The sequence below is a fragment of the Nothoprocta perdicaria genome, unplaced genomic scaffold (assembly GCF_003342845.1).
Source record: "Nothoprocta perdicaria isolate Ctin4 unplaced genomic scaffold, notPer1 scaffold_58, whole genome shotgun sequence".
NCBI classification, from domain to species: Eukaryota; Metazoa; Chordata; class Aves; order Tinamiformes; family Tinamidae; genus Nothoprocta; species Nothoprocta perdicaria.
The window spans coordinates 1,001,767-1,014,752 of record NW_020455843.1 but is presented as its reverse complement, the minus strand read 5'-3'; the positions used below and the strand labels follow the sequence as shown (position 1 = coordinate 1,014,752).

Genomic DNA, 12,986 nt, shown 5'->3' with positions numbered 1-12,986 from the left:
GCCAATTTTGTGCTATGCAGCCTGCAGAAGAAATACTCGATTAGTTGTAAATCTGCTGCTCTAAGTATCAGAAACACTCTAACCAGGCTGACATGGAAATCCATATAGAATCATTTACCTGCTGATCAGTGCATAGAAAAAACCCAGCTGATGGCTATTCCTGGCAGTCAATGGTTTATTGCTCTGATGTTTCTGAATATGGTCCTCCTGCAACATCTGTACTTGCAGCTCTCAACACTGTGTGTCCCCTTCTGTTCACAATGAGTATCAATAATCATTAATAACAACGTATTAATTATAAAACTTTTATTATTCTAAACATCTGTCTATCCAATTCTGTGTGCCAAATGGTGTTCTGTAAATCAGGTGGGTGTTTTGACTCCTGTATCAGGAAATAATAAATGAAATTTAAGGAAAAAGGCATGTGGAATGCAGGTATCTGCTCATTTACCTGCRCACACACTCCTGCAGTCTTGAACCATTTGTGATGGGGCATCGTGAGATAAGGAGCTGTGCTATGTCAGTGCCTGCATGGTGGATGAATTCTGCTGAATCTGGCAACATGGTGGGATAGAGTTTGTTGTTTGGAACATTTGACCAAATCTAGCTGAGATCAAAGATTATGGTAGTCCGTTAAAATACTATTTCCCCCCCCCCCAGTGTAACTTCTACCTTAAGCCCCCAGGAAGGGGTGGTGTTCGTGTAGGTTGATGCTTTGGGCATCACTGCAGCAATCTTGCCAAGTTTGTTTACTGTGTAAAAATAAGTGCTCTAGGTATTAAGTATAGGTTACCCTACAGATCACTTGTGCAGATTATGTAAACAGGAAGTAGAAATAAAATAATTCAGTTTTCAAACGTGCCATTTTTCTTATGCTTTATGTGACTCTTAATCCCAGCMTGGTGACCTTTATTAGAAGTTTTTGGTAAGGCAGGTTCCTTTTCTGCTGTGTTTGCTTCCCACGTTTTCTTTTAACCATGTTACAAATAGGCTCCATGGCTCTATCGTTGTCAGAATCTGCCCGTTTCCTTYGTCCCTCATCATCAGGAAAGCCTCTCGGTAGCCTGCAACGTGCCTGCAAATAAGCAGTGCTCGGAGCCAAGTGGTCCCTGCTTCTCCTCTTGCTGCTTTTGTGCTGTTCATAAACACAAGCTAAGGGTGGAGAAAGAAGAAACAGCCTCGCTTGGCAGGGATACAAAGTGGTGCCAAACGTCCCCTCCACAAAATTTAGTGAATTGATCTTTATTGCCATTGATCTCGTCCACCTACCGTTGGTGCTGCCTCTGACTTGAGCTGGGGTCTCTGTGGTCCTTTGGTACCAAGTAGCTTCAGTCCCCTCATTTTGGGGAAATTTTGTCAGAAAATGTGGCTCGCTGTACAATATCATCCCTTTGAAATGGAGGCTTATCTCGGAGGAAAAAAGAAATAAATTGATTCCAAGCATTTYACTGAGGATTTTCTTTCATGTGATCGCAGAGGATGATAGAGCTGATTCTAATTATGATTTTGAATTCCATCTAGGAAGGATGACAAAGCAACATGTGGAGCCTCAGGCTCAGATATAACACACCAGGGTGCTCTCTTGGCTTAACAGTATTTGCAGCCTCTGTAAGCCCCAGGATGAAAGAAATATCTAGTGTGATGGGATCTAAACCTGCCTAATGCAGAATGCTGCTGCAGTTTTCTTGGAGAGATTTCTTTCTTATGCCTGCTAGAAACTCCGTGTCTGCTTTTGAAGTGTTGCTCTTTCTGTAGCTGATATATTTCATTCAAGTTTATTAATCACAGCTCTCCTTTTTCTTTCCACTCATGAATTCTTATGCAAAAACCCATTAAGTGATTAAATTCAAGATTTTAATTGCTAGGAGTTTTCTCTGTCAATTACTAGATTTTTCCTAGCAATTGCCACTATAGATAGTTATGAGAATAATTTTCTCCTATTTATGTGATGAAATGTTCTACTTGGTATGAATTGCCTTCTTGTCCCAGATCTGTAGATATCTGACAGGTAAAAATCTCTTAATTTATATTTTTTAGGATAATAAGGAAGATATATTCTTTTAAGGCTGTAGCAGACCAAAGGAGATGGTAGGACTAGGTTTCCTCCAGATTTGTCCTGTACTCCTGTGTCTTGCTGCCTGCCAGAAGWCCTTGCTGGTGCTTCCTGCGGGTTGGAAAATGGTCTGAACTGCCCAAATGGGCTCTTCCTGATTACAGCAGGAGAGGAAGCCACTGGCATAGAGAGTTTCAGTGATACCTGGTTTAGTTTTTGTGTTTAAATTTGTTTCTGTGTTTCTGGACATAAGCAACCCAGTGCATTTTGAAGTTTCCACAGCACAACGTTGTGTTTCCGAAATGCTCATGTTCAACTCTCCAGTTCAACAGCGGAGACTTTTTAATGATCAATTTAGTTGATCGCAGGGTGATAATAAACTGCAGAGAGCTGAGCTGCAGGCAAAGAGGKGTGAGAAATGGTGAGGTATTCTCACGTGCAAAAACATCTATTTTTTAATTGGAATTTAATATTCTATTGTATTTAAGTCTATCAGTGGTGTTTCAAAGGCACTATTGTCTGACAATTAATTAGAAAAGTTCCTCTAAAATGCAGTGTTCTTGAAATAACTTTTAGATTGTGGTAGTTACATGGCTAAAGTATCTTAGTTATAAATTCTCATTTACTGTCCCTCAGGAAAGTAGTGGTTTGCATAATTAAAATSTATACATTTGAATGGTCCATGAAGGGAATGAAACGGCGTGCTCTCAGATCTAGGTGTGAATGTTAGACCTAAAATGCATACAGGTACTCAGCGTGCTATAAACCACGTAGTGATTCACCTTTGTTCATCTTTATCTGGATGTTAAATATAAAGTGAACCATATTTAAGTGAACTAGATTGGCTGTATAACCAGTTCCAGATGGAGGCAGCTCCAGTGGCTGAAATGTAATGTGAAAAGATCAAGCCTAGGACATAGATGGCCTTCTCTGTCCTTCAAGTCTGTTGCTACAGAGAGAAAAGTGGCCACTCTTCTGGAGAAGGAGAACAAAATCCCACCTGCAGTTGGAAAGAGAAATAAATCTAGAGGACATAATAAATATGCTATTTAAAGGAAAGGGGTTGGAGGAGGGTTGATCAAGACTTTATAGAGATTTGTGCCAGCCTTTGGGAATTTTGATTATTATTTTTAGTGCACATTTATATATAATACATGTCATTCTGCATTATGAAAGCACTCTCAAAATACCCTTATTTATTTATTTTAAAACAAAACGAATATGCGGTCTCCAAATGGAGATTACATCTGAACTGCACTGACTTTTGTGATGGAAAATGACAGCCATTTTCAAGTACTGTAAATACAATATGACACTTTAAGATAGGAAATGAATTCATATATGATTTATTAGGGAGGAGGAATAAAGACGGRGGAAATTAGAAACTGGAATTGGACCATTATTCCTGAATTATTGAAAAAAAGTTGACTCTTGGGAAGTGAATTAGCATGGTCAGGAGCTGGTCTTACCTTATTTTTTTGAGWTCATAAAAGTAAAAATCTTTGCCTTCTGAAGGGCTTCATTTTGTTTGTTTTGATAATCTGATGACATCCCATGACGTAAGGCTAAAGAATTGCTTTCCTTATTTAAACATGGCCTATTAGCCGTGTGTGCTTTGTTACATCATGATTTAATAAAACCCGTGCTCTATATGGAACCTGCAGCTCCGTTTGGGGACACAGACTTATCCTTTAGAATATCTGTGTAACAGTACTCTTGCTCTAATTAAAAAGACAGAGCTCTAAAACACTTTAATTAGGTCATGAATCACATCTTTTTATCTTGGCCTTGTAGGAAGGACAAAAGACAGAATCTGGAAGAGAAGGATTAATTAGATCAYAACTTTAATAACGTTTCTCGATTGAGAACTGCCCAGGACAGCAACTTCCATCAAGATATCTTTGTTTCCTCAGTTCTTTCAGATGCTGGGGCTATTTGCAGCACCTTTTCTGATCTTAGCTCTTCTCTAGGCGGTGGTTCTGTGCCCAGCACATCTTAGGAGATGCTTCAAGGCTTCAGATGGAGAGTGTTCCTCAACATATGAGCCCATCAGAGCTTTAGTCCATTCTACCTTCTTTTAATAGATAGAAGTTTCCCATTAAGTCTGCTTGTAATTTCTGTGTGGAAAACACACACACACACACACACACACACACACACAAGAAGTTTGGGCTTGATCAGAATACACACCGCAGAGCAGAATACACAACACAAGTTTGAAGTTTGTATCTTTAATGAGCAGGACAAAGGAACCCAGACAGGTGGGAGACTGAGCGGAGCCAGGAGTATGGGGAGAGAGTGTGGGGAGCCTGGAGCGAGGTGGTCACAAAGGAGTCAAGTGACCTGAGGTGCAAACACATGGAGGAAGGCACCGAGCTGGGTGTAGGAGGCYAGGCAGGCTGTAACTTCTGAGTTCCCTGGCCAAGGGGGAAAAGGAGAGGGTGCTGCGGCCTGGAAATTAGGATAAAAATGGGGCTGCATCCCCCGACAACCTGAGAGACCCCATAGGGATATGCCTGGTGGACTCTCCCTTTTTTCGAATAAAGTTTTGGATCTCCTCTGTCTCCTTTTGGACATTCAGTTCTTTACAATGAGATATTTTCTGCACATTTCCAATGTTCCAGTAGTCCAATGGATTATGGAGTGAGATGTTCACTAGTGCTGGAACCTTCCAGGAGTTCCAGGAAGAGTCCAGCAACTCTCAGCCATCCCCTTTCTTCTTTTTCTTTCATTTTCTTCCCTAGAAAATTCTAGTAGACTGAAATAGCCTTTGTTTTGGGGAGATGAATCAGCAGATATCTTCTGTACCCTAGATAGGTTTGGTGAATGTTTCCATAATGAGCAATGTCAGAAAATAGACAACTTTTCTATGTGTATCCTAGTGGCCATAATTGCTGATTTGCATGAGGGTGAAGCAAAGAAATTTAGCATGTTGGATTGATCTAGACCTGAGAAAAACAAAATCTCCTTTGTTAGCCTTTGTAGGCTTGTAGTTCTGCTCTCTGTTTGAGAGTGTCTAGCACATAGAGACAACTGTAAAAGTCATATTTGATTGTTTGTATTACTATAAAAATGCTAAGGGAAATTATTCTTGTCATTTGTCTTAAAGAAAAATAGCACTGGTGTATTTAGGAGTTACTCTTACTAACAAGAAGCCTGCTTCATGTTTTGTTTCTACCAACATTTCGAAAGTCTGCATGCAAAATTCCATTACAAAAATATCAATGATCTTTCCATTTTTCTATCTCTCTAATGTCCTCAGTGTACTGTTTTACCCTATTCCAGATCATCGCACTATTTTTAAATGTACTTATTTTACCTTGAAGAGAAATACAATAAGTATTTATTCTAAATGTAGCATGTGCCTCTGCCTTCTCCTGAAATGAATGTTAGCAATCTGTTTTCTAGYGATAATACTCACCCCCTTAAATTGTGAATGTCATTTATTACTTATTTTGWTTTCTGTTATGCAATTATTTTGTTATTTTATGAAATTTATTGATGTCTATAAGGTTCTGTTTGCAAATCACCTGAGATAGACTCATAGTCTATCACTGAAATACTCTGCATGCTGCAATTATTTTTCAGCTGGTTTTCAACCCCCCAAAGACGGCCGTCTTTGGCATTTGTCTGACCTGTGAGGAGACAACCCAGCTTGCTGAGCAAGTAGAAAATGGGTAATTTTTTTGTCAGATGAGCTTTCTGCCAGCTCGTGGAAAACTGCCYTGCTTTAATAGGAAATGATCAGCAGCCCTGGCACAGGGAATGAAATAGGAGTGTGGGCGGGTGGGTCAGCGAAGGAAAGGAAACCCAGCTCAGGGAGTTCCTAGTTACGTGTCTRTAGAAAATGGGTAAGGAGGAGATCATTGTGACTTCCAAACAGTTCTCCCAATGTTTTCCCAGCACTATTGTAGCACTAGCTTCCTGTGCTGTGGAATATCTGGGGAAGGAGAGGAGGCTACAGATGGAGAGTACGCGACCTTTCTGGGCAACGTGTTCCAGTGTTTGACCACCTTATAGACAAGAGAACGATGCTCCCACAGCCTTCTCTTCTGCTGTGGGAGAGTCCCAGCTCTCTCAGCCTCTTCTTGTATGAGAGATGCTCCAGTCGCTTAATCATCCTTATAGCCCTTCACTGGTCTGTCCTGTGTGTCCATTTCTGTCTCGCTTCTGTCTCTAGGGAGCTCAGAAATGGACCTCTGCCTAGTGCAGCTGAGGATGYACTTGGCCTGTCATGAAAAGTTCTGTAGAATCATAGAAGTTGGAAGAGACCTTTAGAGATTACCTAGTCCACCCTCCCTTGCACCACAGGGTCACAAAGAGTCACTTTTGCTGCTAAAATTTCTCTACTTGTTCCTTTAGTAAGCATCTCTTAGCCTTGCTTTTCAAGGGCAGAAAGCTTACCAAGCACCTAAAGTCCATTTTTTTTTCCTCTCATCAAAATAATATACAGTGTTGAAACACATCATATGGGCAACTCATCCTTCAGGACCCCCAGGTCCTTCTCTGCAAAGCTGCTCTCTGAGTGGTCAACTCCCAGCCTATACTGGTGCATGGGGTTATTCCTCCCTGAGTGCAGAATCCCACACTTGCCCCTTGTTGAACTTMATGAGGTTGCTGTCTGCCAGTGTCTCCAGCCAGCTGAGGTTCCTCTGAATGGCAGCACAGCCATGTGATGGATGAGCCACTCCTCCCAGGTTGGTGTCTGCAAATCAGTTTGAAGGCTCCGTCTGTTTAGTAGCTGAGAATGAAGGCAGAAAACTGCAAATTTTACCCCATGTCTTCCAAAATGTGGTATTTCCATAGTGTTTCTGGAATGAATGTAGCAATGGATGTTCTGTGAAATAAGAGGATGAAATACTGCCTTTAAGCTGTCATTGCTCATCAAAAAAATAGAGAAGGCCAAAAGGAGATAATAGTACACAGTGGAAGAAGATGACTTATTTAAATCAAAGAACAAATGAGGCGTAAGAAGAAATGGATATAAATTAGCTACAAATAGAGTTAGCGTGGAATTAAAGCGTCTCTAATGAACAAAAGTGTGACATTCTGAAGTTCATTTTGGAATGAGTTTCCTACTTCCAGTAGGACTAATTGGGGTTAAGTATCTTTGCTGTTTCTGAGATGGCAGCTTGATAAGTTTATGAAAGTAGTTATTATGATAGTAAGATTGTTATTAATTATATTATGACAGGACTGTCTGCAGTAACAGGGAAGCAGACCTGATGACTCAAGATGTCTGTATTTCTTGCATTGACCTGGTTTTCACTGAAAGTAATTGAATACAGCATTGCAGAGAAATTTGAATAGAATCTGGAAAGAAATGGAGAACTGAAAGTAGTCTTTTTTTCAGCTAGAGAGTTTTCTTTGTAAAATAATTTGACTAGCTGTAGCTTTAACATTGCCTTTGGCCTAAGAGTGGTTTGATAGCACTGTCCTACAAAGATAACACTGACACTGAGATAGATGATCCCTCCTTCTCAGTAATATTTGGCTTTCTAGATTGTTAGATTTTAAGTTGTGGAYTAATTGTACTTCAAGTCATTAATAAGTATATGACCTTTTACATTAAGACTTTGTTTTGCTTAACTGTTTATGTATATTTAATACTTTCTACTTAATTATTTAGGAGAGAATTCTTCTCACTTAACTTGAATTTTCTAACATGAAATATCTAATGTTGAGGTTCTGTGGTCAACGGGGAAAGAGGTGCCCTAAGAGAAGGAATTTAGCTCATTCTAACGTATCTACAGCAGGTGTGCAGGGTGCAATGTCCTCTAGAGCTGTTTCAAAGACATCTACATTTGGTTGGCTGGTTATCTGRCTGCACTTTTCTGAATGTACAGTGGAAAATTTCCAGTGGAAATCCAATGAAGAGTGTGAGTTAGGACATGTAGCTGAGATGTGATGATCTAAATTTAGGTGGTCTTAATATATGATTTGAATCCTGCTCTGTCTTAACTTAAAGATGAAAACGCTAGGTGGTGGAAATACAGGACTTAATTACTGAKTATAGGAATGTAGAAACCTTTGTGAGCTATATGTCTCTTCAGATTCTGAGACTTCAGACTTGAAGAGATTCACTTATCTTTTTTTCTTTCTTTTTTCCCCTAAATGACCACCTGGTGAATCGTAGAGAATCCAGTCTGATCTCATGTACCTAATGCTCAAACAGGAATGGTTATAATGTTGACAGGAAAGCCGACTTGACTCCATTATTTCCATCTATAAATTTTGGTTATTACCTTTGTGGTTTTGAAAGAAAACAAAAATCATGTCAAACTAAAAGTGGACAAATTTTCTACCCTAAGGCTATGTTTATCAAAAATACATTTTGCTTCTGACTTATTCTTTGCATATTCTTCTAATAGAGATAGTTCCATTTTGCTCTAAATCTCTGTATAATATCTTTTTGCTAAATTTGTTTTTTTTTTGCAAATTTGTTTTGCTGTTTTCTAATTGCTTTTCATCCAATTCTTGTGTATSTTTATTTTGTGGAAGAGGTAGTGCTATTTGAAGAATCTTATGCGTTTCTTGGATGCTATTTCTAACACATAACATCTAACTAAATTGTGAAGGTATTTCACTTGTCCTTAGATTCTAAGCTATTTTCCTATTACAGAAAACTGAAGAGTTTTCAAATGCGTTTTGGTAGAAGCCCTTGCTTAGTCTAATGAAGCATTTTAAACCTCAAAAACATTAGCTTGTGAAATGATTCTTAGTTTTCAGAAGATCTCATTAATCAAAGGATAGTGCATGAGATTCTGCAGAGTAGTGCGGAGAACCTGAGTTTTGTTCAACTGGAGACACATGTTGAGTTGGGGGTCTCAATTATTTCTTGCACAGCTTTGGGCAAAGGATTCACCTCTGTTTTTCYAAGTGGCCACTACTAAATTTTCATGGCTCCCGTTTTGACCCTTCCCATATTCTTCTTCACTCCATTTTCAAACATATTGTATCCCATCTTTCATAGTCTGTCTTCAATTCCCATGTCTAAAGATTCAAATCTACATCTTCACCTAAACTCCGTGGTCRCTCTGTGGTCTGCGTTAAACTCTGTGGTCACTCATTTTTTTCACTCTACGTGGAGTATTTTGAGTTAATGCTTAGAAATAAAACGATTGTCAGTGCTTCAAAACCCAATCATCAGYGTGCTCAGAGCCAAGAGCTGTTGATGGATTTTTCTAATGACTGTTTAATTTAAAATGAATGTCAGAAAATTGTCTCTGACCTCAGAGTTCSGCTGTGAGATTAAGTGATTTTTGGCACACAGGTAAAATGCACAGAAAGTTGAATACTACAAAYTGTAGAAACCCTGATTCTTCTCTGCAGAGACCGAGTACCTGGAGCTTGTTATGTTGCTCAGTGCTGCAATATCATTTGACTGTCTTTATTCTTTYATTTTGTTATCTCTTTATTATCAAATAAGAATCACCTATTCTTTGTCTTARAAAACAACAACAAAAACTTGACTATGGAGTTTTGGCAACCTTATGGAATTACAGGAACTCTGTACACAGATGTATAGTGGAGTTTTTCTGCTGCAAGTGTTTATTACTGACTAAACCAAGATGCATCAAAATACTGCACACAAATTGCACTAGGATGTATGCAAATTACAGTAAAAACAGATAGTCTTAGTGGGGCTATAGCAAGGAGGAGAATTCTGTCGGGGGTTCTTCACTGTGGAAGATCTACAGTTYTCCTGCACTGATCACACTGACTCAGGGGAAGTTAAAACCCCCTGAGATTTTTTGGAATGTCATTATAATGGTCTTAAAAACCYTGCAAGTCCTTGAAATTGTAATTTAGTTACTGAGTACTGTGTTGAATAAGATCCTGGCTGTTGAAATGAAACAAGAGTAGTATGTCCAGGAAGCACCATGCTTGGTTTAATGTACAGGAGGGTATTTTGGAGGGTATAAATATCCGTAGGGAAATCTRTGTAGTTTGTGATGATGGGTAAGCAGAAAGAAAATAAGTATGTGACGTTCCTTGATGCCTGTTTTGCACTGGCAGGTGACACGATGCGAATCGCCTCCTCGGAGTTCGCCGATGACCCCTGCTCCTCGGTGAAGCGCGGCACGATGGTGCGGGCGGCGCGGGCCCTGCTCTCTGCCGTCACCCGCCTGCTCATCCTGGCCGACATGGCCGACGTCATGAGGCTTCTGTCGCACCTGAAAATTGTAGGCACCTTCCAGGTTGAATGCCGTAGTGACACGTAACAAATGGTCAAATAACACGTAACAAATGCAGTCCACTGGCCATGGTTCTCCTCCGGTTTTGATCCATTCCTCAGGTGTCTTAAAGTGCTGGACAAGAAGAAGAATTTGGCATTTCCTATTAATTTTCTGATTTTGCCAAACRTAATTTGTGGAAGCTTAAAATCAAGATGTTCGGAGGTGCCCMATGCCTGAGCTCCCAGCGCTGTTAAGCAGCGGGCTGCATTTGCAGCTCTCTGAGGCCGCTTTGGCAGCCCGGTCCTTGTAAAGTGCTGCTCTCTCGTGGCATCGGGCGAGCACTTCAGCTGCGCCTCGGCTGAGCTCCCTGTGTCTTCGTGCAGCTGCAAGGGGGGCTATATTTTAGAGTGAGACAGTAGCCCAGGAGCCTCATCAACCCACCTAAGGGTAAAGATATAATAAAGAGGAATTACAGGTTACGGGATAGTTTGCTATAGATTTGCATTCACTTTTGACTGCTGACATTCACCTTTATGTGAAAGCATGTTAGAAAAACTTTGCAATTGGACAGATGTGTTTATTTACCATTTATYGGACTTTTGCACTATTTATTGCATAAACGAGCACACAAAAATCTGCGAAACAAAATGAAATTCTGCAGAGGGTCATGTGCAGGATGTCAAGCCTGCAAAGTACATGTATGAACCTGGCAGAAGAGACAGAAGATTACTTTTTTATGACTATCTAGAAAGCATTTCCATTTCTTGTCAGRGACAGTGTAGCCTTACAGCCATGTCCTGTTCTTGCAAAGAGATGAGAACCTCTCACCTGACAAAATGTGCTGCTGAACCAAATAGTTTGGAAATGGGTTTTGCTGGGGAAAAGGCAGCTGCTTTTTCTGCCAGATTCTAGTGAGCTCTGCTGCGATGAACACAAGGCTGCTCTCTCATGCCCAGCCTGTCGGGCTGTCCCAGTGTGCAGTGTTAGTACTGTGGCTCTCAAATGCTTTTATTTCTTTTTGTTCTGGTTTAGTACCCCGTATAGTTCACATTCAAATACACTTGTTTTGGAAAACTCACACATGTTCTTCTTTTTATCAAAAGTCAATTTAAGGACCTGAAGTTTGATTAGGTTTTGCAGATAGAAAAGGGTGACTTATTTCTGAGTTTTGACAATGTAAATAATTTTCTTATTATTTGATAAAGTGATTTTAAGCTAATAAATGTTAAATCAGGAGGAGAGAGAGAGAGAAAAAAGAAAAAAAAATCCACACACACATTGAAAACATTGTCAGTGGGCATCATTGGCCCTAGGATAACATACAAAGACTTAAAATTAATGAACCAAACTTATTCTGCATTTCAAAGTTATGCAACTTGGTTTATACTGTTGGGATCCTGTATGTCAGGGAAGTGAATTATACTTCAGACATCATGGGGAGTAGCGCCTTTTAATCAACAAGTTAGAGTGAATAAAAGCRGCTTCTTTTCAGAAGGATCCTCATTTTCCTCAGATTATATTTTGCTYTACTAGAATTAACACTAATATTTATGTAGTAGAGCTTGTGTCAGCATCTGCTAATACAGTCTGTGGAATGTAATTTTGTAATTGTATATCTAGGAAGAAGGTTTTGTGCTCATCTTTTCAAATGCTTTTCCTATCCACTATTCATTTCAGGATTTCCTAGGCTTGAGCCAAGGCTGACACGGTAGAGAATGATCTGCAAAATCACCTCGTCAGAGTGCAATCTAACAAATYCTCTCACAACTTGACTTAATAGCGCTTGGCAAGATGTACAAAACTGTGTATCAGTTGGTCCTGCCTGTACTTGCCATTATCAATATATTAAAGAAGATATATTGAGGTAGTTAATATCACTGCTTCTCTGTCTGAAAGGAAGATATTCTTATTTCAGWTCATTCTCTCTCCTTTTAAATACTTGCTTATTGTGAAGCCATTACGTAGGGACTGTCTAAAACCATAAGCTGGTTTGACATGTGTTTCTTGCTAAAGTAGAGAACTCGGTGAGAAAATAAGAACTTTTAGAAAAGAAGGAAAAAATTTCCTGGGACCAGAATGTTGTTTTGCAGAGTAGAAAACAGATTTTTGAATGTGAGAGCAGCTCTTTTTCCTGCTATAAACAGTGTTGGTGTCCTAGGGAATGTTTCAGGTAGCAGTGAAAAGCAAGTAAGAGACAATTTTGATAATAGAGCAATTTTTTTTTTGTGCATTTGTTTGTTTTTCCATTGGAAGTTGAGGTAATTATACTTTGAATAAGGTGTTTCTCGTGGCTGTCAGACTCAACAGAACTTTTTCAACATAACAGTTAAGGATATAGGGTTTTGAATTATATGTTCTGCGATCAAAAACTGCTGCTTTGCTACTCTCCTGCCTCTGAAGTTGTGAATATATTCTGTATAAACTTAGAGAAAGCAGGAATAGGTGTTAAGAAAGAAGAATGGAAAGTTTTCCCTTTTCAAATGTTTTGCCTGAAATTGTGGTATTGTACTGTGCAGCACMGAAATGGAACTTCAAATTCCTATTAACCATAGGAAAGGATATTTAATAGATAAAAAAAAAAGCATTTTAGCCTTTTTTATATTTATTTATTCCTCAATACATGAATTAAAGTTTGATGATCGATTTAATACTTTAACTAGATAGTGTAGCCAGGGTTTCCTATCTTTRCCTATTTAGCTGCAATGTTACTGATTAATTGCAGATCTCTCTTATTTGGTAAACTTTTCTTTTAA

General features: G+C 39.3%; 1 protein-coding gene across 1 annotated transcript in view; it reads left to right on the top strand.

Moving 5' to 3' along the window:
- Positions 1 to 12,986, top strand: part of CTNNA2 (catenin alpha 2) — a 394,793-nt gene that overhangs the window by 83,398 nt on the left and 298,409 nt on the right. The window contains exon 4 of the mRNA XM_026048900.1: positions 10,073 to 10,239. Coding sequence (XP_025904685.1) covers positions 10,073 to 10,239 — 167 coding nt within the window. The remainder of the gene's footprint in view (positions 1 to 10,072; positions 10,240 to 12,986) is intronic.